Below are 23,464 nucleotides of genomic sequence, written 5' to 3'. Positions count from 1 at the left end.
GGCGGAACCACGGGGCGGGACGACGCGAGCTGCGTAAGACGGCGCCGCGACGCAGGCAGCAGTGCGCGTGCGCGGCGGAGGCAGGTGGTGGCCCGCGGCCCGGAGCAGGAGCCAACATGGCGGCGGAGCGCAAGACGAAGTTGTCCAAGAACCTGCTGCGCATGAAGGTGTGGGGACGCCGGGGAGGCGGGCCGGGCGACAGGGGTGCCTGGGATTGGCGACCCGGCCGGGGCCGAGGTGGCGGGCGCGCGGGGCCACTGGGGAGGCCACGGAGGGCCTCCAGTTCGGACGTTCATTCATTCACTTAGCGCTGGCTCTGCCTTAGGCACGGGGAATTAGGTTATAAATCCGGCGGCTTCCCTCATAAAGCGCGCGGACAGATAGGACAGAGACGTAAGAAAGCAGGGTGGCGCAGCACTAAGTGAGGTGATGCTCAGAGCCCCGGGAGCCCTGGGAACTTACTTGCGCTTGGACAGGAACGGGCCCTTAGGAAGAGACTGAAGGGTCGGTGGGAGGGTGGGGCATGGCAGCACAAACCGAGGGGAAAGCGACTTCAGAAGACTGAGACGCAGACCACAACATCTGTTGAGGTTTCCAAGAACTAAAAATAACTCGATGTGCTTGGAAGACAAGTAGCAAAATGTGGGCCTGGAAAAGTAGCCAGTGGCCATAACGTGAAGAATTTTAGGCCAGATTAAGGATTTTTTCCCTTTATCTTGTGAACATGATGAGGAAGCTTTTGAGCAGGGGGAGCGGTATCTTAGCTGTGCTTCTTACTTTTCAAAGTTACCTTAACTGCCCTGTAGAGACTACATTGGTGAAAGAAAGACCTGACAAGGGACAAAATTGCAGTCGGAAAGACCAAACAAGAAGCTCTGATGATCTGGTTGCAATGGCAGCGGGAATGGAGAGAATTATAACAGTTGGGGTGAATGTCAGCTTTAAGCGAAATTGATTTTAGATTCGAAATTGAATCAGTTTAACAATCACATGATTTTAGGGGCCCCTGAGTGGCTCAGTCGGTTGAGCGTCTGACTTCAGCTCAGGTCTTGATCTCGTCGTCTGTGAGTTTGAGCCCGGCGTGGGGCTCTGTGCTGACAGCTCAGAGCCTGGAGCCTGTTTCAGATTCTGTGTCTCCCTCTCTCTCTGCCCCTCCCCCGTTCATGCGCTGTGTCTCTCTCTCTCTCTGTCAAAAATAAATCAATATAAAAAAAAAAAATTTTTTTTTTAAATCATGATTTCAAAGTGGAAGAGAGAAAAAAAAAAAATACAAGTGTAGATAAAATGAATACAGGAACTAAAACGGGAAACAACCAGGCCTTCAAACTTGAATAATAACAAAGATTTATACTTTCTGCTCTGTGTTCAGACAACTGTTCTAAGTGCATGTATCAACCCATGAAATCCACATAATAATTCTGTGAAGTAGGTTTAGTTATTATTCCTCTATTATAGCTGAAGCACTGAAAAAGAGAAGTAAGTAACTTGCCTAAGGTTACACAGCTAATAAGTAGTATAGACAGGACCAAACCCAGGCAGTCTGGCTCCACATCCCCTGCTCATAACTACTATTCCATACTGCTTGTCTCTGAACCCTACTGCGCAGTGTTAGATATCATGCTTAAACAGTAATTTCCAGAAAAAAGGAAGCAAGGCATAAATAATGTTTCGAAAGATTGAAGAGTAAATGTTGCATGTGCCAGATTCGAATGGGTTGAGCTAGGGTATGACTAGGGATGGATAGGATGAGTGAGGGTGGAGGGTAAGTCATATCACTTATAATTTCTGAAGTTCTTTTTTCATACATATTAGCAAATTTTGAATTTTTACCCAACAGAGTCTTCTTAGACTTCTCGTTTATAATCAGAGCAGTGGAGTGGATTGGCAAAGCAGGTACATCAAATGAAGATACGCTGAGTAAGACTTTGACCAAAGATCTGACTCAAGAGTTAGGAAGGAAGAAGTTACCTTAAAAAAGTATCAACCCCTACCCTAGTGGTTGGGAAAGACTCAACAGGACATTGGAAGCAAAGAAGAGGGGGGAGAAGGTTACAGATATTTTCTAGTTGAGTTATCAGCTTCAATCATTGATGAAAAAGAGCTTTTTGGCAGGACAGCAGGAGATACTATGCACAGAGTGGAGTATAATGCACATCCATTCCTACAAGAATGAATGGAGCAGGTGCATTAGGTTGCTGTATCCAGTGTAGCTGTTCAGCCAGAGCAAAGTATAGAGCAAGAATAAAAGAGTTGAGGATTTAATACTAATACAGTTGTTTTCAGGTGTACTTGAAATCCTCTGACTTGGTCAGCTGTTAGGAGCTGGAGATGATGGGGGAAGTAGAAAGTGAAGGATATAGTTGGCAGTTCTCAGTGTCATTTTAGCTCTATTGGACTCTTAAGACAGGAGTTGCTGAACTACTTCTGTAAAGGGACGGATGAAAAATACTTTAGGCTTCTGGGCCACTCACTATTGTAACTACCCACCTCTGCCATTGCAACTCAGAACCAAATGAGCATATCTTTGTCCCACTAAAACTTTATTTACACCACCAGACATCCAGCCTAAGGACTATAGTTTGTGGTACCAGCTCTAGGTCCTCTGTTGTGCGTAAAGCCAAATCACTAAGCTTTAATTTTTTTTTTTTTTTTCAACGTTTATTTATTTTTGGGACAGAGAGAGACAGAGCATGAACGGGGGAGGGGCAGAGAGAGAGGGAGACACAGAATCGGAAACAGGCTCCAGGCTCTGAGCCATCAGCCCAGAGCCCGACGCGGGGCTCGAACTCACGGACCGCGAGATCGTGACCTGGCTGAAGTCGGACGCTTAACCGACTGCGCCACCCAGGCGCCCCGAAATCACTAAGCTTTATAGAGTGTTCTTAGATGCTGTGGAGTCAGGAGAATTGGATTGCTACCTAAATCGAGTTGCTTGATTTTATATTCACAGGGTGTTCTAGCCTTGCCATGTGCACAGAGCACACATATATAGATAGCTATTTTGTATGCCATAAATACTACTTGACTAAAAATAGGAGATAAAAAAGCAGTTGGGCAGGATTGGTGAGTTGTATTACCAAGAATATAAGATGAAATGAGGCATCTGGGTTTAAAGAGAACCACCCAGGAAAGAGAGTCTGAAGAAATAAAGCAAGTCCAGACTTACATTCAGAGAACCTTTATTGAACTCTTCCTGAGTGCCAAGGGCAGCCAGAGTCCTAGTTATAATAAGAGACATGATCTGCTATTCAGAATCTCAGTCTTTTGGGAGACACAGAAGAAGCAAAATGAACAATAAGCTAGTGTTTATAAGGCTTTTAGACATAGGGAAAGGTACTCTTTTATGGGAACAAGTCGGTGAAGAGCTTGGCTAAACACAGTCAGGGAAGACTCAAAGGACATGTGCTCTGGGACTTTACAAGTTGATATTTTGCTGAGTAGACAATGGAAACATGATGTTGAGTAGCGGAGACAGAGGACTGGGAAGCACAGAATATGCATTCCAGAAACTGCCAGTTCTTTCCTGTGGTGAGGCTATAGACACAGGTAAAAGGAGAAAGGAAGACTACAAAACACTTTAGAGTGCAAGCATTTCTTTTACATTTATTTAAAATTATGAAAGGGGCACCTGGCTGGCTCAGTCAGTTGAGCGTCCAACTTCGGCTCTGGTCATGATCTCACAGTTTGTGGGTTCAAGCCCGCATCAGGCTCTGTGCTGACAGCTCAGAGCCTAGAGCCTGTTTCAGATTCTGTGTCTCCCTTTCTCTCTGCTCCTCCCCTGCTTGCACTCTGTGTGTCTCTCTCTCAAAAATTTACGTTAAAAAATTTTTTTAAATGAAGTAAATAAAATAATGATGGATTCACAGGAAGTTGCAAAAAATGTATAGGGAGAGCCTTTGTACTCTTCTGTTCCCTGTCTTATATCGCTAGAGTACGGTACAAAGCCAGGAAATTGACAGTGGTACAATCCACAGAGTCTATTTCATTTTACTGTTTTCCGTGTGTGTGTGTGTGTGTGTGTGTGTGTGTGTGTGTGTGTGTGTGTGTGAGAGAGAGAGAGAGAGAGAGAGAGAGAGGGAGAGATTTCCATACAGTTTATCACGAGCAGATTTATGTAATTACTTCCACATTCAAGATACAAAACTGTTGCATTACCATGAGATTCCCTGAAGCTGTCCCTTTGTAGCCAACCCGGTCTCTTCTTTCCCTAAGCTCTGGCAACCATGAGTCTGTTTTCCATTTCTCTAGTTATGTTATTTCAAAAATGTTATGTAAATGGAATCATACAAGATGTAACCTTTTGGGATTTGCTTTTTTCACTCAGTATTATTCGCTTGAGATCCATCTAAGTTGTTGAGTATATCAATAGTTCCTTCCTTTTTTATTACTGAGTAGTATTGCATGCATTGGAAGTACCTTAGGACTTAACCATTCACCTGTTGAAGAATATTTTGGTTGTTTTCAGTTCTTGGCTATTAACAAGTAGAGCTGCCGTGAATATACCTGTATAAGGTTTTGAGTGAACATAAGTTTTCATTTCTCTGAGATAAAATGCCCAAGAGGGCAATTGCTGGGTCATATGGTAAGTGCATGTTTACTTTGGTACGAAACTGTCAAGCTGTTTTCCACAGAGACTGTACCATTTCATATTCTCACCAGCAATAGTATGAGTGATTCAGCCTCACTACGTCCTCAGCAGAACTGGATGTTATCACTGTATTTTATTTGTAAATGTTTTTCAAGTTTCGTCATTTCATTTAGCATTCATTGACAAAGCCCTTATACCTAAAAATGCTTATGTTTGGGGGAAGGTTGGAATGAAGGGAAAAGTAATATAGAGCTTGGACAAAAGAAACAAATAGGGATAAGTGGAAACCAATGGAAGTCTAAACCTAACTGCTAGAGGTGGAGGCTCCTGGATGTTTTCTAAATTTATTTTTTTCCCTTATTAATACATTATCGTTTTGCTGTGATCAACCTCTTAGTGTGTTCACTGGTTCCCCTGAGGAAATGTAGTTGTTGTGGGAAGAGACCAGCAGCTGGACTGTGGGTTTCTCTACTGGCCCATTTTGAATTGTACTTTTGCACGTTTTAGAATAAAGAGCAGCCGTAGAGATGAGCAGCCTTTCAGAGGATAGAGATATGTGAAGAGCAGGCTTATAGATACAGCTTTGCTTTGGTCTGTGTTTACAGAGCCCCTACTATGCATCATTCATCATGCTAAAAGTGAGGAAGGAGAAAATCTAGACAAAGTCCCAGCCCTCAAGGTCTCCAGAAGAGGCAGATGCTCAAGGAATTAAAATGTGGTGAGACTATTTGAGGGCTCATATGAAGCATCTGGGAGAGAAATCCCGATTTTGCTTACAGGTATCAGAGATAATTTCACAGGATGGAGTAGTTTTTCCTATACCAGAAGGGCCAGGAGTTGGGCAGGTGGAGGAGCATGAGAAAGGCCATTCCACACTAAGATCAGCAGGTATGAAGACCAGTGGGCTCCATGAGTCGGTGAGAGATTCAGAAAGTACTGAGTCTCTCACCTTCTTTTGGCCCCTCTCACTTTCTGTCTCCACCTGCCTGTCATGATCTGTCTTTTGTCTTAGCCTTTCCCCACTGGCCACTATGTAAAACTGAAATATTTAGGGGCACTGATTGAATACAGTTTTTTATTGCTCGTTTTACTAAATTAGACAAACTAAAGTGTGGTAAAGATCTTTCTGAAGTCTTCTGTAGGAAGTCCACATACTTTTTTGTGTGCTCTAGTCAGCTCCCTGCTAGTCTGGTGTGATGCCGTCTAGGGCAGAGCTAAGCTACTTTGGTCACACCACCTCCACCCTCACCCCTGAGATGGGATTCTTGAAGAAACGAGGGAAAGCATGTGGAAGAATAAAGTTATCTGTGTTTTCCTCCACTCTAACTTGGGAAAACCAGTTGCTGACACTGATTTTGTTTTGTTTTGACAGTTCATGCAAAGGGGACTGGACTCAGAGACCAAGAGACAACTAGAAGAGGAAGAAAAGAAAATCATTAGTGAAGAGCACTGGTATTTGGATTTGCCAGAGCTTAAAGAAAAGGAGTAGGTTTATTAGAAATTATATCAGTGATGCTTTGGGCATTCAGAGGGAAATCCTTGCAAATATGACATCTTCATTCCAGTGACACAAAGCCTGTAAAATAATACCTGTTCGGTTTCTTGAGTTAGCTTTGCAAATAGTTTTCTAAAATTATTAAATCTATATAAGTTCTACTTGGATTTATACATTTTTACTGGCCCTCATTTATAACATTATTCTTTTTCTATATTGAATAGATGAATCTAACCCGCTTGTCTCTGGTAATAACCGGGGCGCCTTTATAAGACTCTGGCCCTGTGCTCCCTGTCATATTAAGTTTGAAGATTAAGTTTGAAGGTGTGTACTTTAGGGCTTTCCAGTTCTGTGTGAGTAATAGAGTTCTTCATCAGGCTGAGCTTCTTAAAAGCAATTCAAGAGTTTTAGGTTTGTTTCCTTTATTTATTTTTTTTTAATTTTTACTGCTGTTAATACCAATCATCTTAGCTAACATTTATTGAGTCTCTAGCATGTATCAGGAATTGAGCTAAGCACTTTATATCTCTTAATTATTTAATCCTCAGAGCCGACTTAGGAGCTGGCTACTCTGATTCCATCCCTTTTATAGCTGAGGCATCTGAAGCTTAAGAGAGAATAGCTTGCCCAGAGCCCACCAGCTGGTCATGGCTAATGCTGGGATAACATGCTAGATTGTTCCTCCTAGTTGGTGCTTGATAAATAATTTTCAATGAAGGAGCGATAGATTCATATCATTCATTGATTTTATCTAAATTCTTCTTAAAACTCTCATTTCTTCTAGTTGCTTTTTTTTTTTAACCTTAGTAAGCTCTATGGGACAGTAGTTTTATTTAAACTTTGTCCGATGATTGAAGATGTTGCTGATTCAGGCCATTTAAGTTTTTATTTTCTTTACCTAATAATTTTTTTCATTTTTAACATGTTAAAATTTGCTTGTTAATTTGGCTGACCTTCTCTGGATCTTTTCTGGAAGGCTAGGTGTCCTTCTTTAAAGACAGAAAGCATGTCCCCCCCAGGAGATATGGAAGGAAGGTACTTTGTTTTTCTGCTTGCTTCTCTGTTTGCTTCTTTCCACTGCTTCTCACAGGAAGCAATATGGCAGTGAAGGAGGGGAAGATAATGCCAGGGGCTGTGCAGATTTGCGGGCAGGGTGGCATAGGAAGGGACCATTACTGGTAAGAAGCTGTAATTTAATTTTATACCTTGACTAAACTTACACAAAGTATTCCAGATATTTTGTTACTTACTTTTATTGAAAGGCAGGATGGTTTCTATCCGGTTTTCAGTATTCTTCCCCCCCACCCCATCCCCCCAGCATATTATTCCCAGAAAAATTACCTTTAGGTTCCTTTCCTAGGAGGTAAATGTCTCCATCCTTTCAAGCTATTATAACAAAACACCATAGACTGGGTAGCTTATAAATAATAGAAATGTTATTTCTCACATTTCTGGATGTTGGAAATCCATAATCAAGATGTGGTCATATTTTGGTGATGGCCATTTCCTTGGTTCATAGCTAGTGCCTTCTCACCATGTCCTCACCTGGTGAAAGGGGCTAGGGGTTTCTGTGGAGTCTCCTTTGTAAGGTGCTAATCCCATTTATGAGGGCCCCATCCTCTGGCCACTTCTGAAAGGCCTCACTTCCTAATATCATCTTGGGAGTTAAGATTTCAACATACGTATTTTGCAGGGGATACAAAGAGTCAGACCCTAATGGTAAATAATAAGCTTCTGCCATCATTCTGCACCTGTTTTGTGTATAGATGCGTGTATTGGGTCAAGTTGTTGTCAGGAAAAGATGACACTGTCAAATTGGGTAATTTGAGGAGAGTGTAACAGGTATGGGCAGGACACAGGGAAGCCACCAGGGACAGTGCATTCATCATAGCTTGTGTGATGGGAATAATTTCCACTCCAGGCCCAGAGGATCGAGGGGAGGGAGTGGTTACTGAATCGGAAGACAGGCCATGTGGCGAGTGCATCTTACAAGAGCTGCTACCCTCATAAGATGGCACAGCCAGTCTGAGGTAGTCCCACAGGAAGGAAGCCTGGTTCCAGACTGCAAAGGACCTCTTCCATGTATAACATTCATATCAGCCTCCCAAGATACGGAGTAGGGGAAGATAATGAGAAATAAATGTGGAGAGGAAAATGGATGAATGTCCTCAGGATGTGTATTTTTATCCCAAGTAGGGAGCCAGTGGAATGGATTGGTTAATTAAGCGCATGGACTCTGCAAAGGGGCAGACCTGTGTTTGATGCCCAGCTCTGCCACTTACTTACTTGTGACCTCAGGCAAGTTACTTAACTCATCTTATGTCCTTTGTATATTGGGTGTGATAATAGTATCATACCTTATGAGAAGTAAATAGATAATATATGTGATGCACTCACCACAGCAGGTCAGTCCTATAAAGCACAGTAAACTCTGGTGGCACATGTATTTCCTTATACTTGATTGTTATGGAATCCGCCCATTCCTTCTTGCTCTTTTGTATTTGCGAATCCTTCCGTGGTGGTATCATCTGAATTACTCCAGAGGGTCCCTGCTATCTGTGGAATTGGGGACTTTGCTCTAGAAGTCTAGAGGATGCCATTTGTAATGTCAGCCATATCGCTACAATTCAGTGATGACATTTAGGGCTATTCAGTCCACACCTCCCCTTAAGGGATACCCCTGGCCAATGCCTAAGCTGTGTAGCGGATTAAGGATCTGGTTGCTTTGCTTCAACTTAGAACAACCACAGGACCTTCCGAAGTCCAGAGCTGTTCGTAAGGGCTGAGGCCTTAGTGTAACCACATTGCCGGTCACCTTCTCCTGCCGTCCTTATTTCCGTAGAGGGGCATCTCCCAAACAGCACCGGCCAGTAATACTTCTGCACACAACTCTGTCTCAGAGTCTCTTTCCAGGGAACCTGACAGAAGATGCTTGGTATAAATTCCTAGAAGAATTTACCAGATCAGAGATTTCACTGTATTTTTGCCATATTGATTTTCTCCAAAGGATGTACCCCAGTGCAGAGAATAGCCAGTTTAATTGCTTTTTTGCCACAGGATGTTGCTTTAAAGTATGTATTTGGCTACCATGCTTCTTGTGGTTGCATATTGTGGCCTAATGAATGTTAGGAACTGTGAGAGCTGAGATCATACTGTAAACTAACAGGTTAGCTTGCCACAGTTTCACGGATGCTGGTGGAAGGTACAAGACTCTTGGGTCAGACGCAAGGACTTCATTGCTCACAGCACAACACACAGTGTGGGTATCTGTTTTGTGTCATTTCCTGCTTGCTCCCCAGATCCCGTGGGGGATGATGTGGTGAAGCCCACCTGTTTGTGGTACCCACAGTAGTTTTGCATCACAGCTGAGAAGTCCTGAACTTAGGACTCCTGTTATCTTTGATACTGGAATACAAGCCAACTTACCCTTGGCCCCAAGAGAGACATTATTATACTGGACATTAAGCAAGTCTGCACTTTGCTCTGAAGGAAGACAGTAGCTCTGCCTTTCAAAGCCACTCACTATACACACATCCCTGAAAAGATGTTCCAGAGCAAAAGGGCAATTAACGCCTCATTCACAGGAGAGACCCATAGAGAATTGTTTCCCTACCGGGTGTTTTTCCCCTGCTTTGCCATGCATGTTATTTGTGGATTTAGGGCAAGTCTGTTTTTTTGAGTACTTTTCATCTATAAAAATAGATGAAATCAGTAATATCCTGGATGTGTTTTGACTCTAAAATTATAGGGGCGCCTGGGTGGTTCAGTCGGTTAAGCGGCTGACTTCGGCTCAGGTCATGATCTCGCAGTCCGTAAAATTATAGGGGCGCCTGGGTGGCTCAGTCGGTTAAGCGGCTGACTTCGGCTCAGGTCATGATCTCGCAGTCCGTGAGTTCGAGCCCCGCGTCAGGCTCTGTGCTGACCGCTCAGAGCCCGGAGCCTGTTTCCGATTCTGTGTCTCCCTCTCTCTGACCCTCCCCCATTCATGCTCTGTCTCTCTCTGTCTCAAAAATAAATAAACGTTAAAAAAATAATAAATAAAATTATGGGTCCTCATTAATAAAAATTAGGATATTAAAATACAGAATGCTTATAGTTAAGTTTTAGAATATTTAATTTTTTGCTAACTCTATTAATTTTCCTAATTATTGAAACTATGCTTGTAGATAACATCTGTGTCCCTTTTTATATTAAAGCTGTTGTGTTAATGGAAACCCCTGGGAAAGGCCCTCTGAGGGAGCAGTGGTCCTGCTGTGAATCCATTCCTGGCCCCTGCTTCTTTCTTTTGTCTGAAGTGAGAGTAGTTATGATGCTTTCCTGAGGGGGGTAATTGATTTGAGAGATGGATGAGGTTTTATCTGCTGCACTGCCCAAGGACCAAGATTAGGCAATTGAGAAGGAATCTCACATTTGTGGAAAAGGCTGAACAAAAATTTAGGAGAATGTGTGCCTGAATTTAGGCTGTCTCAGGGAATGGGAGGTGCTGAAGGAGGTGAGGTGCTGGCTGGACTAGAGACCCAGGTAGAGAGGAACCCAAAGAACAGAGGTTCTCAAAGTTTTGGGCTCAAGGACCATTGACATTTTGTAAAATTATTTGGAACCCCTGAAGAGATTCCATTTGTGTAGTTTATTTCATGTCGATATTTACTGTGTAAGAAATTAAAATGAAATTTTTTAAATGCTCACTCTACAGGTAGCCTCATTAACATGTTAGCACAAATAACATATTTTTCATGAAAACATAACTGTTTTCCAAGATAAAAAAAAATTAGTGAGAAGAATGGCACTGTTTTACATTTTTGCAAATCTTTCAGTGTCTGGCATGATAGAAGATGTGTGGATTCTCTGGGTGATTTCTCTTAACCCTCGCATTCAACCTATTGTAGTCTGTTGGTTTGGTTGAGGGATATAAAGAAAATCCACCCTCACACAGATGATGTAATTGAAAAGAGAGGAGTATTATAATAGCTTTTCCAGGTAATTCTTCGACGCTACTCCAAAACCCAATAAATAGTTTCTTTACAGTTAACTGCAGCATGGAGTCTCAAAGCATCAATAAATTTTTCATAATCATTAGTCTACCTTACATTTTGAATAGACCTTTTATCCATGCATGATTTCATAACATCATGCATTTCTCATTTGGAAACTGCTAGTTCGGTGAGTTGTATAGATTTTCTAAATGTTAACTCATTTCATTGTATGATTTCAAAAAACATTCATTAATATTACCATCGGTTTCATCAGAAAAATCTTTTAAGTATTGAGAAGCTATCAAACCCAAGATGCCATACACAAGCTATTCAAAATTCTAATTTTTGCTTGAAAGCTTGAATTTTGTTACTGGCAACAAGTATTGTCAGTTGTTCCTTTGAAGTGACATATATATATACACATATATGTTATGTATTATATATACATATATATGTGCATATATAATATATATACACATATATGTTATGTATTATATATACATATATATGTGCATATATAATATATATTTACTATTTTGTATGCAGAATATTGTTGAAGACTGAGATTAATGAAGATAAATTTTTTACTGTTTTATCAAGAACATTCTTATTGGCTTCTTTCCCTTTTTAAAGACTTTGAAAACCAACAGTGAATAATGCAATGACTACTAGTGTAGTATGGTATCACGACTTTAATTCATGCTAAGGTGAACTTTTACTCATAATTGCTTTTGCACCCTGTGTGTAAGGGTCAACACAGTGAAGAAAACAACATCTTACTGTCAATGTGAAAATAATACTGACTTCCTACCAGCATTCCCTTCTGTCACTCCTTCTCCCTCACGGAGGCCTCCTCCCTGTTTCTCAGACAAGTCACTTAACACTGCCTTCTCAGGACCTTTATCTAGCCGCTCTTCCCCAGCTGTCTTCACATTTTCTTCTTCATTGCCTTCCAAACTTGGCATAGAGTCCTATTTTCATTTTGTAGCCAAACGACAAAACTACAACTAACGTGAGTTCGCTCCTTGCTGAGTTACAGATCAGGACTACACCAGATGGAGTTGTCCCCAAAGCAGACTTTATTTGCAGCAAGTAAAGAGATCACAGGGAATGACCTCCAAAGCCATGACTCTCCCAAGTAGGGGCAAGTGGGTTTCTTTTACTTAGGGTTAGGATGAATATTCAGAAAGGGGAACTTTGTCATTGCATGTAAAGGCAGACATGAGGCAGTGCAGGCGTACTTAGAAAACATGCCTGTACATGTATCCTATGTTTGTGAATGAAGCTTGTGCTCCTCCGAGGGTGGAGACTAACACTGTAGGGAGGCCAAGGGAACTGTCGGGAGAGGGGAAGGGACTAATGGGCATGCTCCCACAGCTAGTATAAACTGGATGGGTGGTCTTGGGCTCCTGATACTGGGCCTTTCTTACTTTTGAAACAGCACAGGGAGTTTTACAAGTGGTTTATTGTCTCTAGTTAGGCTATTTCCTGGCCTGGTAGAGTGTGTGTTTTTGGTTTCTCTTTGTTCCTTTAAAATCTTTACTGAGAATTTCGCATTTCTTTGTAATTCTGACACCTCCTAGGAAGTTCTGCTAGAAGAAGTGTGCTTGAGCAAGTAGGGCATTGATCACCCAAAATAGCTGGGGGCCTAGAATGACTTCTCTGGTATCACGAAAGCTGTGATTTTGTCTTTCTTTTTCTGGGGACCCCCAACTCTTTCTGCTTAAAATTTGTCTTCGGTAAAGGTGGAATTGTTGGGTTGTAAGGTTGGCATATATATTTAACTTTATGAGAAACTCTCAGACCGTGTTCCACAGTGATTGCACCATTTTACACTTTAACTAAAGAAGTGTAAGAGTTCTGATTTTTCCAGTCCTGCCAACATTTGAGGTTATCTTTTTCTTTTTACCTATTCTGTCATTCTAGTGGTGTCTCATTATGCTTTTTAATTTGCATTTTCCTGGTGACTGATGTTAAAGAACTCTTATGTGCTTATTGGCCATTTCTTTATCTCCCTTTGTGAAGTCCCTATTCAGTTCTTTTGCCCATTTTTAAAAATGAAATAGTTACATTTTTTTCTACTATCTTCTATTACATATTTATTCATCCCTCTATACATCTGTCAATCCATTTTATTTTTAGTGTATTTCAGAGTAAGTTGCAGACATTTTCTCTCTGAACACTTCAGCATGCATATCATTATGTAGGGTTTTGTTTTTTTGGTAAAACTTACATACTTCTGTAGAGATAGGAGTTCTTTATATTTTGAATACAGATCCTTTAACAGATGTATGTATTGGGAATATTTTCTCCCAGTTTGTGGGCTTGCCTATTTATTAATGTTGTCTTTGATGAACAGTAGCTTTTGTTTTGTTTCATTTATTTTTTTGCCTTTTATAGTTAGTTCTTTCTGCATCCTGTCTAGTGAATCTTTGCCTGTACCAAGTTTGCAAATATAGTTTCTATGTTTGCTTGTAGAATGTTTGTAATTTTAGCTTTTACATTTTTATGTATGATCTGTCTTTGATTTTTATGTGTGTGTGATTTTGTGTGGTGTGAGGTAGAAATCAAAGTCTGTTTTTGTTTTGGTTTTCTATAGAAAATCAATGGTCCCAGTACCATTTATTTAAAGAAAATATTTTTCTTTACTCATTGTTTTGATGCTGTGGTCAAAAGCAATATGCTGTATTAGTATGGGTCTTTTTCTGGACTCAATTCTTTTGCACCATAAGTTTTTCTATCCTATCAGCTTGATTACTATGGATTGCAATCTTGAATCTTGCAGTCTCGAAGTCTTAAAATCAGCGCAAGTTTTCTTTTATTATTTTCAAGATTGTTTTGGCTAGTCTGCATCCTTTGTATTCTCATATAAATATTAGAATCAGCTTACTAATTTCTTTCCGTGATTCCCTTCTTCCTCCAAAAAATAGGATTTTGATTGGCATTGCATTGATTCTGTAAATCAATCTGAGGAAAATTGGTATCTTAACAAAATTGTGTTCTTCAGTCCATACACATGATATACCCATTTATTTAGCTATTATTTAATATCCATCAGTAATTGCTAGTAGTTTGGAGTGGAGAGGTTTTGTGTATATATCCTTAAATATATCCCTATGTATTTCATATTTTTAATTCCTATTGCAAATAGCCTTTTTCCCAAAATTGTTTGTTGTATTTATGTACGTAGAAATGTTGTATATAGATCTTGTATTCTGTACTGTGCTAAATTCATTCACCAACTCTAGTGGTTTTGTGTAGATTTCTTGAGATTATCTCCATATGCAGTTGTCATCTACAGAGAAGAAAATTAAAACTTTTATTTCCTTTTCTTCCTTTGTTGTTGGCTAGCATCTCCAGTACAATGATAAGAATGGACATCCTTGCATTGTTTCTGATCTTAGGGAGAAAGTATTAACTATTTTACTGTTAAGTATATAAAATGCTGTATGTTTTCCTAAATGTCCTTTACCAGCATGAGAGATTTTCCTTTCTCTTCCTAGTTTCCTGAAGACTTTTGTAAATGATGTTGTGTTTTGTCGAATGATTTTTTAATGAGTTGATCATACGGTTTTTCTTCATTCCTCTGTTAACATGGGAATTATCTTGAGATTTCAGTTTCACAACAACCTTATGTTTCTGAAACAAATCACCCCTTGGTATTCATATGTTTTGTATATATAGTTCTTTGAATTTGCCAATATTTTAATAATGATTTCTGCATTCATATTCATAAAGGATATTCCACTGTAGGTTTCTTACAATGCCTGTAGTTTGGGCCATAACATGAGTTTGGAAGTGTCCCTTCTTTCTTCTCTCATTTCTTAGTTTGAGTAAAATTGGTATTGTTTCTTCCTTAAATTTTTGATAAAATTCACCAGTGAAGCCATCTGGATCTGGAGTTTTCTCTCATAATAATGAATTTAGTTTCTTTAATAGATAGAGGACAATTCTGATTTTTCACATCAAATACTGTATTTTCTGTTGTAAAATTTCTATTTGAGAAGTTTTCATAATTTTCATATTTTAATTCATGTTCCTTATTTGTGTCTTCATTACATTTCTGTGTTCCTTTAAATCCTTGAACATACTTAATATAACTGTTTTAAAGTCCTTTTTGTACTAATTCCATCATCTCTTTTTTTCTATTTATTTGTTTTTCTCCTGTTGATGGGTCACATTTTCCTACTTCTTTACATGTTTAGCAACTTTTTACTGTGGCCTCACATTATGTATTACATTGTTGAGTACCTGGAATTTGTTGCCTTCCTTAATAAAGTGTTGAATTTGTTCCATTAGGCAATTGATTTACATTCCAATCAGCTTGGTCCCTGTTTTTGTTAGAGTAGGTTTTATGGCCTTGACTGTCTTGCTAGATGAGTCCTACTCCTGAAGGGTGACCTTTCTTTTCGATGTCACAGGATATTCAGCTTGGTCCCCCCACTCTAGATAGACACAACTGAAACATTTCCCTCCTTTGTGCAAATCTTGTATTTGTTCAACGTACAATTTTAGGGTAAATTTTCTTTCTCAGGGATGGTAAGCTAGAAAATGGCCCGCCAAATAAAATTCACGTCCTCGTCCCTGGAACCTATGTTAGCTTATGTGGCAAAGTTGACTTTACTGGTGTGATTAAGTTAAAGATCTCTAGATGGGGAGATTATCCTGGATTTTCTGGGTGGGCCCTAAATGCAATCATGTGTATCTTTATAAAAGGGAGACAGAAGAGAAGGCAGAGGTTACAGTGATCATAAGCCACAGACTGCTGGCTGTCAAAAGAAAGCTGGAGAAAGAAGGAATGAATTCTCTGCAGTCTCTGGAGGGAGCATGGATGGCTCTGCCAACACCTTGATTTTGGTCCAGTGAGGCTGATTGCAGACTTCCAGAATTGAGAGCATAAATTTCTTGTTTCTTTAGCCCATCCATTTTGTGGTAATTTCTTATAGCAGTCCTAGGAAACTAATGTACCAGGTAATTCTTCTCCTGGAAATTGTTTTTTTCCCCTGACACTGTTGGACTTGACCTGCATGTGTACAGTCTAGTATTTGGCCAAACATTCAAGGGAAACAAATATGCAAAATTTTGCATAAAGGATCCCAGAATTCCTCTATATATCTCCCCATCTCTGGTCTCTTGACCCATATACTTCATCCCCAAACTTCAATTTCCCTTTTCCTTTCAGTAAGACCGGGCTTAGTTTGGGCTCCAACTCCCACTCCACAGTCTAGATGTTGCCTTCAGTCAGAAGGTGGGCATTCATTGCCTTTAGTCAGAAAACTTACTTCATCTGTTTTTTTTCTCTCAAGCATCACAGCGCTGTGCTTTGACTTGTTCGTTTCCTACTTGGTCCTATTTTATCGTTGGCTAAAGTCAGAGGACTAGTTTGATACCAGCTGCTCTCTTAAGGACAGGAGTGAACCTTCATCTTTTTCCACTGTATAATATAAATCTTTATCATCTGGCACCACTCTCGAATGTGACCTCCTTGAGAGCAGAGACTTACTCATGGCTGTCCCCCCAGCTTCTAGAACACTGCCTGGCACACAGTTTGGCTTAATAGGTGTTGGCTAAGTGAGTGAATCTTGACAAGGAGGGCCTGCTTTCCGCCAAAGAAGCCAAAATGGCCAGGTATTTACTTTCCCAGTGTTCTTTATATTTGATCCCTTTATGGTTTCAGGCTGTAGTCAGATATGCTTACCTGGGACTGGGGTAATAAACTGGTGACTCAGAGGAAGCCCTTTTGGAGTGTGAAACACATCTGCATCCTCCTTCCAGGGCAACACAAGTTGCCACCCAGTGCCCTCTGCTGTCCAGAGATTAGCCCCCTGAGGTGCAGCAGCATTTTTACCAGGATAGATTTTACCATGTTTCAGTTGGGGGTTGAGGACTTAGCTACCTTTATTTCTGCCTATTTTCCATTCCTGCTCATCCACCTATCCCAGAGATTGTGTGAGATACCTGGTATCCTTTCAATAAATTCCTTCTCTGCTCAAGTCAGTCGTTGTTTACAGCTAAGAGCTCCAGCTAATACGCTCTCTTAAAGCTGGCCAGGACTCTGATTTCAGGGTATTTAATCAGAACTTAGTAAGAAGTTGGTGGGGTTGGGGATGTAAACATCAGGGAAACTGCTTCAGATTTGGAAAATTCAGGGTTTTTTTTTTTTAATGTTTATTTTTGAGACAGAGAGATACAGAGCATGAACAGGGGAGGGTCAGAGAGAGAGGGAGACACAGAATCCGAAACAGGCTCTGGGCTCCGAGCTGTCAGCACAGAGCCCGACATGGGGCTTGAACTCACGGACTGCGAGATCATGACCTGGGCTGAAGTCGGACGCTCAACCGGCTGAGCCACCCAGATGCCCCCGGAAAATGCAGGTTTATCATAAATAGTCTAGGTCTCTATGTTGTGTAGGTATTTATGCCAATTAAATGTGTTTAGGCAAGGCTGTGCCTGCAGCCTCCAGCTCTTGTCTTCTAATGGCTTTGCTGGCGAAGGTCATCAGTTTTTATTTCTACCCCTACTTTAGAAGTCTTACCTTACTGGGGTGCCTGGGTGGCTCAGTCAGTTAAGCGTCCAACTTCGGCTCAGGTCCTGATCTCGCGGTTTGTGGGTTCGAGCCCCGCGTCGGGCTCTGTGCTGACAGCTCACAGCCTGGAGCCTGTGTAGGATTCTGTGTCTCCCTCTCTCTCTGCCCCTCCCCTGTTCACGCTATGTCTCTCTCTGTCTCTCAATAATAAATACATAAATGTTAAAAAAATTTAAAAAAAAATAGAAGTCTTACCTGACTTTTACTTGATTCTGCTAAGAACCGGAAGATCGATTTTTCATTTGAAATCCTGACTTTTATTTGCTGTGCTTTGTTCTAAGAAGACATGCCATTAACACAGGCTTATTTTCCTGCTTAGGTGTTTCATAATAGAAGAGCAGAGCTTCTTGTTATGTGAAGACCTTCTCTATGGAAGAATGTCATTCAGAGGATTTAATCCTGAGGTTGAGGTATTAAATATAATTGCTTCCCATTTTAAAATTTTCCAATTGAATTCTTTCTGCTAATAATTGGGTTTAGGTTTTTTCCCACTGGGTAGCATTTCTTCTCATTGTATAGAAAATAACAAGTCTTGAAATACCGCTGTAGCTATTTAAAGAAATTGCAGTGTTGCTGCCTCACGTTGTGGTGGAGTTGAGTAGATAATTTAATACAGCAGCACGCGCTCCCTGACAGCGCTTCCATGAGTGTTAGAATCTCAACTCCGGGCTTTTACAAGAACGTCCAGGTTTTATTCATGCGATGCTATTATGAAAAATTGTTTTCTTGCATCTAGAAACATATCTTTTCCAATGGAAAACGTTCCTTAAGAATCGAGTAATTTGACTTTTTAATGGACAGGTTTTAATCTGAGCTTGTAAATAGAGTTTTAAATGAATCCTTTGGAAAGTTTGTTTGAAAAGTAAATATTCACCTTATGAGCTGTTGATTTGAATTTCCATGCCTCAGTTTTGTAGAGAAGCACAGACATGCATTTAACAAATATTTATTAGCATTCTGGCACATGTACCAGAAGCCATCGTGTCAGGTACTTGGCCAACCAAATGGAGGTTTATGATGTAAATTTTTAGTTTGATGAGTATCACGTGAAGCCAGGGCTTCTCAGCCCTGCCACCACTGACATCTGGAGCCAGATGATTCTTTGTAGCTATCTGTGTATTTTGAGATGTTTAGCAGCATCCCTGGCCTCTCCCCACTAGATATCAGTAGTGTGCACGTGCACACACATGGCCCACTTGTGACAACCAAAAATGTATCCAGGCATTGCAAAGGTCCCTTGGTGAACAAAACTACCCCTGGTTGAAAACCACTCTATAAGGATGCCTGAAAAGAACCAGAGTTCACCAGGCTAATCGCCAGATTAGCTAAATCTTTATTCACAGATTGTAGGTTTTCTTTTTTTTCCGTTTTTTGAGGATGCATGATAATTAAGATGTTATATTTACCTTACACAAAATCAACACTAAAAGTGTTTGTTTTTAATATGTAATTTCCTTGCCTTGGCCTGCTTAAAGATTTAGAGGAAGAGAAAGAGGGCAGTGGGGTAAAGGGGGAGGCGGGGGAAGCAAAGATTATGAGTGTTCGATGTCCAGGGACTGGGGCTGGGGGTAGGCAAGCACTCCACAGTATGTCTTGTACAGTTAGAAAAGAAGCTGGCCTGGCCCTTGGGTTCCGATGTGGGAGCCTCTTAGAAAATGGCTTTCAGGACTGGTACTCTGAAACACAGAATACATTCTCTCTGGGAAAATGTTTTGAACTGTTTGGCTTACAGATCTGAGCTGTTATGAAACATGAGAAAATTTAAGTATACACCTGGTTATGAAAAGGTACCAACTTGAGAGCACTTACTTCATTATAAGCGGGATGTACTTAGAACACATTTTTAATGTTGCATGTGTCTTTACTGGCACCTAGCATGGAGTTCATTTATTCGGTAAATATTTATTCTGTACCTGTGGTTCATCAGCCCTCTTGAGGCATTGGAGTGCAGCAGAGAACCAAAGTCTGTGCCCTCACAGAGCTTCTGTTCCCAGGATTATTTTCTTTTCAGTCCTATAAATGTTGGAAAAGCACCTGAATCTGGTTTCTCTTCTGCTGTCCCTTCCTTGTCCTGCCTTTGTTGTAAAGAAGGTATTGTACATTAAAAAAAAAAAAAAATTTCTCAGGGGGTAACTATCAAGAAAAGGTTAATGTGAGAAAAAGAATGGAGGAGAGATCCGTGACACGTGGACATCATGTATGCATTATCCACCCTCTTGTTCCAGAGTGAAGCTGGTCCTTCCGGGGATATCAGAGCCAGCCTCCCAGTTCTTCCATCCAGTAATGTGCTGCCCGCCCCCCCCCCTCCAAAAACTGCATTTAGGGGCACCTGGGTGGCTCAGTTGGTTAAGCATCTGGCTCTTAGTTTCAGCTCAGGGCGTGATCTCATGGTTCATGAGTTTGAGCCCTGCATCCATCCCTGTGCTGACAGCATGGGGCCTTCTTGGAATCCGCTCTCTCTCTCTCTCTCTTTCTCTCAAAGTAAATTAATAAGCTTAAAAAAATATTTTTAAAGATTGCATTTAGTATTACTCTTGAGTGTAGTATTCTTCCATTCATTCCCCTTTGGAGGAAATTTGAAAGTTTGCTTTTTTCTTTCCCCTGCTCACTAGAACATGTTGGCAGTGTGCCTGCTTTAGATATAAGTAACTAATAAGATTTACGATCAAGGGCACCTGGGTGGCTCAGTCTGTTAAGCATCTGACTCTTGATTTCAGCTCAGGGCACGATCCCAGGGTCCTGGGATTGAGCCCCACATCAGGCTTCGTCCACACTGAGCATGGAGCCTGCTTAAGATTCTCTCTCTCTCCTTCTACCCTACTCTACCACTCATGTGCACACTCTCTTTCAAAAAAAAAAAAAAAAAAAGATTTATGATCTAAAATACAATTTAAACTTATTAGCAGGAAGTCTAATCTAGTGGCGCTTTTTGTCTTACTATTTTCTTCATTCAGACCCGACTTCTGTTAGCACATTGTGGAGTAAAGTATTACAGAGAATTCCCTATAAATTTTGGTGACTCCTGTAGATTCTGTGACTTCTGTTTCTCTACCTTCAAATATAATTGATACCAGTTTCTTTAATAAGCCTGTTCCAGCCCTGATAGTGCTGTTGCATTTTTCAGAAATTAATGCTTCAGATGAACTCCAAGAACAAAACAGAGGAAGTTGAAGGTGAAACAGTGGAGCTCGATGTATCAGATGAAGAAATGGCTAGAAGGTAACGGTCACCTTGGAACCACATTATAATCTGGGTCCGGCATTCTTTGGCTCTCACGTGGGTTCTCTTCTTCCCCACTGTCTTCCTTGGAGTGCCCTAGCAGGAAGATGACTTTCTCCTTTCTCTAGATTGGGCTCAGGCAGGTTCATGCCTGTCACACACTGCCAGTTGAGGGCTCATGACGGGTACTGCTTCTAATACACATTTTAAAATATACATCTCAGTTTATTCAGGATAGTGCAAAAACAAAACACAGTGAAGAATTTAATCATCCATAGAAAAGTTTATAAATTTTAAATCCGTTTATTTTGATCACAGCTTTGATTTTTTTTATAATCATTGAATATTTGTTATAATTCACTGAATATTTAGTTTGATATTCTTGACAAGACTTGATTCCTATCTTATTTGTTTGTGGATTTAATTAAACTTGTGCTGCATACCGTCTTAACAGATATGAAACCTTGGTGGGGACAATTGGAAAAAAGTTTGCCAAAAAAAGAGACCGGGTCAACTATGAAGAAGATGAAAATGGACACATAAAACCAACAGTTAAAGTAAAGAAGATGTTCTTAAAGCCCCAGGATTGAAGTGGATGCTTTAAGACAGAGCTCAGGGGTGCCTCATGAGGGTTAGTGTATTGTGGAACTCATTCTGATGGCTTCTCTGTAGTTATTCAAACTGTGATGTTTACATGTAAAGAGGTGGATAATTTTGGAAACATGCCATTTTTGAAACAGATATGTGGTGGATGTTATACATCCTTTGCTTCATGGTGTTCATCAAGAATGGATTTTTAGCCTTCGAATTTCAAATGTACATAGGGATGTGGCTGCTTCCTAAAGACTTTGTGACTTCAGATTTTTTTTTTAATGGAGCTCTCTTGTCACTGACCTTGAATTGGCACGTATAAATTAAACCAGTGTTTAAGTTGCCCTTATGTTTCTATTTTACTTTAAATTATGAATCATGCCAAGCCAATGTATACATATATTCTGGAATCACACATAATGAGGGTTTATTATGTATAGATTCATCAAGAGCAAACGTGCCTCTCCAGCCTACAGTACTTGCATGCTACCGAGTCATTGTTGGTTTGTGGAATTACTGGTTTTTGTTTAAAGCTTTTACTTAATAAAAAAAAATTATTCTCTAATAAATTAAGTTTTCATATACTTTTTCTTGTCTCTTATGCTTTCAATTAATTATTTTAGTCTAATTCAGTATTGGAACTTTAATCCAAATACTAACTTGAAAAAAACAGCCATTGGGGCGCCCGGGTGGTGCAGTCGGTTAAACGTCCGACTTCAGCCAGGTCACGATCTCGCGGTCCGGGAGTTCGAGCCCTGCGTCGGGCTCTGGGCTGATGGCTCAGAGCCTGGAGCCTGTTTCCGATTCTGTGTCTCCCTCTCTCTCTGCCCCTCCCCCGTTCATGCTCTGTCTCTCTCTGTCCCAAAAATAAATAAACGTTGAAAAAAACAGCCATTAACTTAGAATATGGTAATGTGTTAGGTTGAACTGTAAGAACTTGTCTTGTATGGGTCAAAAGCAATCATCAACTTTTTATTTTAATTATTATGAAAATCATTAACCCGTAAATATACCCTGGTAAGCTCTGTTTGGACAAAGAAGTCATTGGCACTGAGAGGACACCACTTTCCAAACCAACAGCTGGCTTGTGTATCCTAGAGATTTTTTTCCAACATATTGACATATTTTGCTTCTTTTCTGTGGGGCCTTGAGTTTTCACTGGCCCCAAGAAAGAAAATGCACAGGGTTTTAGGATGTTAATTGTAAAATTAGGAGAATCTAGGGAGATTCTCTTGTACAAAGTCACAGTGTTTTCCTTAAGGCGTATTTATTTAATCTGAATGGTATCTCGAGCTGGTATCTCTGGTGTCTATTCCATCAGCATTGTATGGATGGGAGAAAACTCTGCCTGCCCGTGAGTGGCAGGGGTAACCCTGTGCTGTTGCAAAACTGTAACAGGATCAAACAAGACCATTCAGGTAATAAAATAGGATTATCTGACAAATATTGGCAGACTATGACTTCCACTGGCTTCTCTCCCATTCATAGCAGGCTCTCACACCCACGTCCCCCTCTCTGACCTCTGCCCTGATCATTATACCAGATGGTCACTTCATCACATTAACATCCATGTCAAATGGATTCTGTCCTCAAACCTGACACCTCTCTGCTCCTACCTCTGAGTCTTCATTTAAACCTCATGGGGATGGCCACAAGTCAGAAATGAAGAATAACATAGGAACAAGTCTGCAGTTCAGCCCACAGACCTGTAATTCATGGCATCCAGATTCTGAATGCAATGATAACAGAAAACCTGAACTACAGCAAGAGTGTGAAGCACAAATGCGTGCTTGAGCATCGGAGATCCTATCAGGTATTTAGTCTAGAAGAGAGCTGATAATGGTTGGACTAACATGTTACCTGGAGGAAAATAAAGTAAGGTAGAAGCAGTTCTGGTGAATGTTCTCCAAATGAATAACCAGCATGACAGCACTGCCAAGGGGCTGGCTGTCCTTAGATGCCAGCCACGTGCCCAGAAAACTGCAGTTGGGTCTGATGTGCCGTTGAACAAA

The 23,464-nt window shown here is 40.7% G+C and overlaps 1 protein-coding gene and 2 long non-coding RNA genes across 3 annotated transcripts; 2 read left to right on the top strand and 1 right to left on the bottom strand.

The window, feature by feature from the left end:
* The first annotated feature begins 32 nt into the window (after positions 1 to 32).
* On the top strand, positions 33 to 22,036 carry MPHOSPH6 (M-phase phosphoprotein 6). Its single transcript, XM_045441268.1, has 5 exons — positions 33 to 167; positions 5,961 to 6,073; positions 17,962 to 18,052; positions 20,767 to 20,861; positions 21,316 to 22,036. The coding sequence occupies exons 1-5, from the start codon at positions 117 to 119 to the stop codon at positions 21,449 to 21,451; spliced, it is 486 nt and encodes a 161-aa protein (XP_045297224.1). The 5' UTR covers positions 33 to 116; the 3' UTR covers positions 21,452 to 22,036.
* On the top strand, positions 833 to 2,557 carry LOC123578334. Its single transcript, XR_006702321.1, has 2 exons — positions 833 to 928; positions 1,838 to 2,557. It is a non-coding gene; the product is annotated as an uncharacterized LOC123578334 (long non-coding RNA).
* Positions 21,888 to 22,442, bottom strand: LOC123578333. The gene is made up of 2 exons (XR_006702320.1): positions 22,330 to 22,442; positions 21,888 to 22,111 (listed from the first exon to the last, which is right to left on the bottom strand). It is a non-coding gene; the product is annotated as an uncharacterized LOC123578333 (long non-coding RNA).
* Positions 22,443 to 23,464: the final 1,022 nt, after the last annotated feature.

Source organism: Leopardus geoffroyi, chromosome E2 (assembly GCF_018350155.1).
Source record: "Leopardus geoffroyi isolate Oge1 chromosome E2, O.geoffroyi_Oge1_pat1.0, whole genome shotgun sequence".
Lineage (NCBI taxonomy): Eukaryota > Metazoa > Chordata > Mammalia > Carnivora > Felidae > Leopardus > Leopardus geoffroyi.
Note: the sequence above shows the minus strand (reverse complement) of the source record. Positions and strands in the feature narration are given on the sequence as shown.

Coding starts and splice junctions, on each gene's coding strand:
- MPHOSPH6 (XM_045441268.1), top strand. CDS start 117: ATGGCGGCGGAGCGCAAGACGAAGTTGTCCAAGAACCTGCTGCGCATG. Junction 168..5,960: donor AGAACCTGCTGCGCATGAAG/GTGTGGGGACGC, acceptor TTGTTTTGACAG/TTCATGCAAAGGGGACTGGA. Junction 6,074..17,961: donor CCAGAGCTTAAAGAAAAGGA/GTAGGTTTATTA, acceptor TTTCCTGCTTAG/GTGTTTCATAATAGAAGAGC.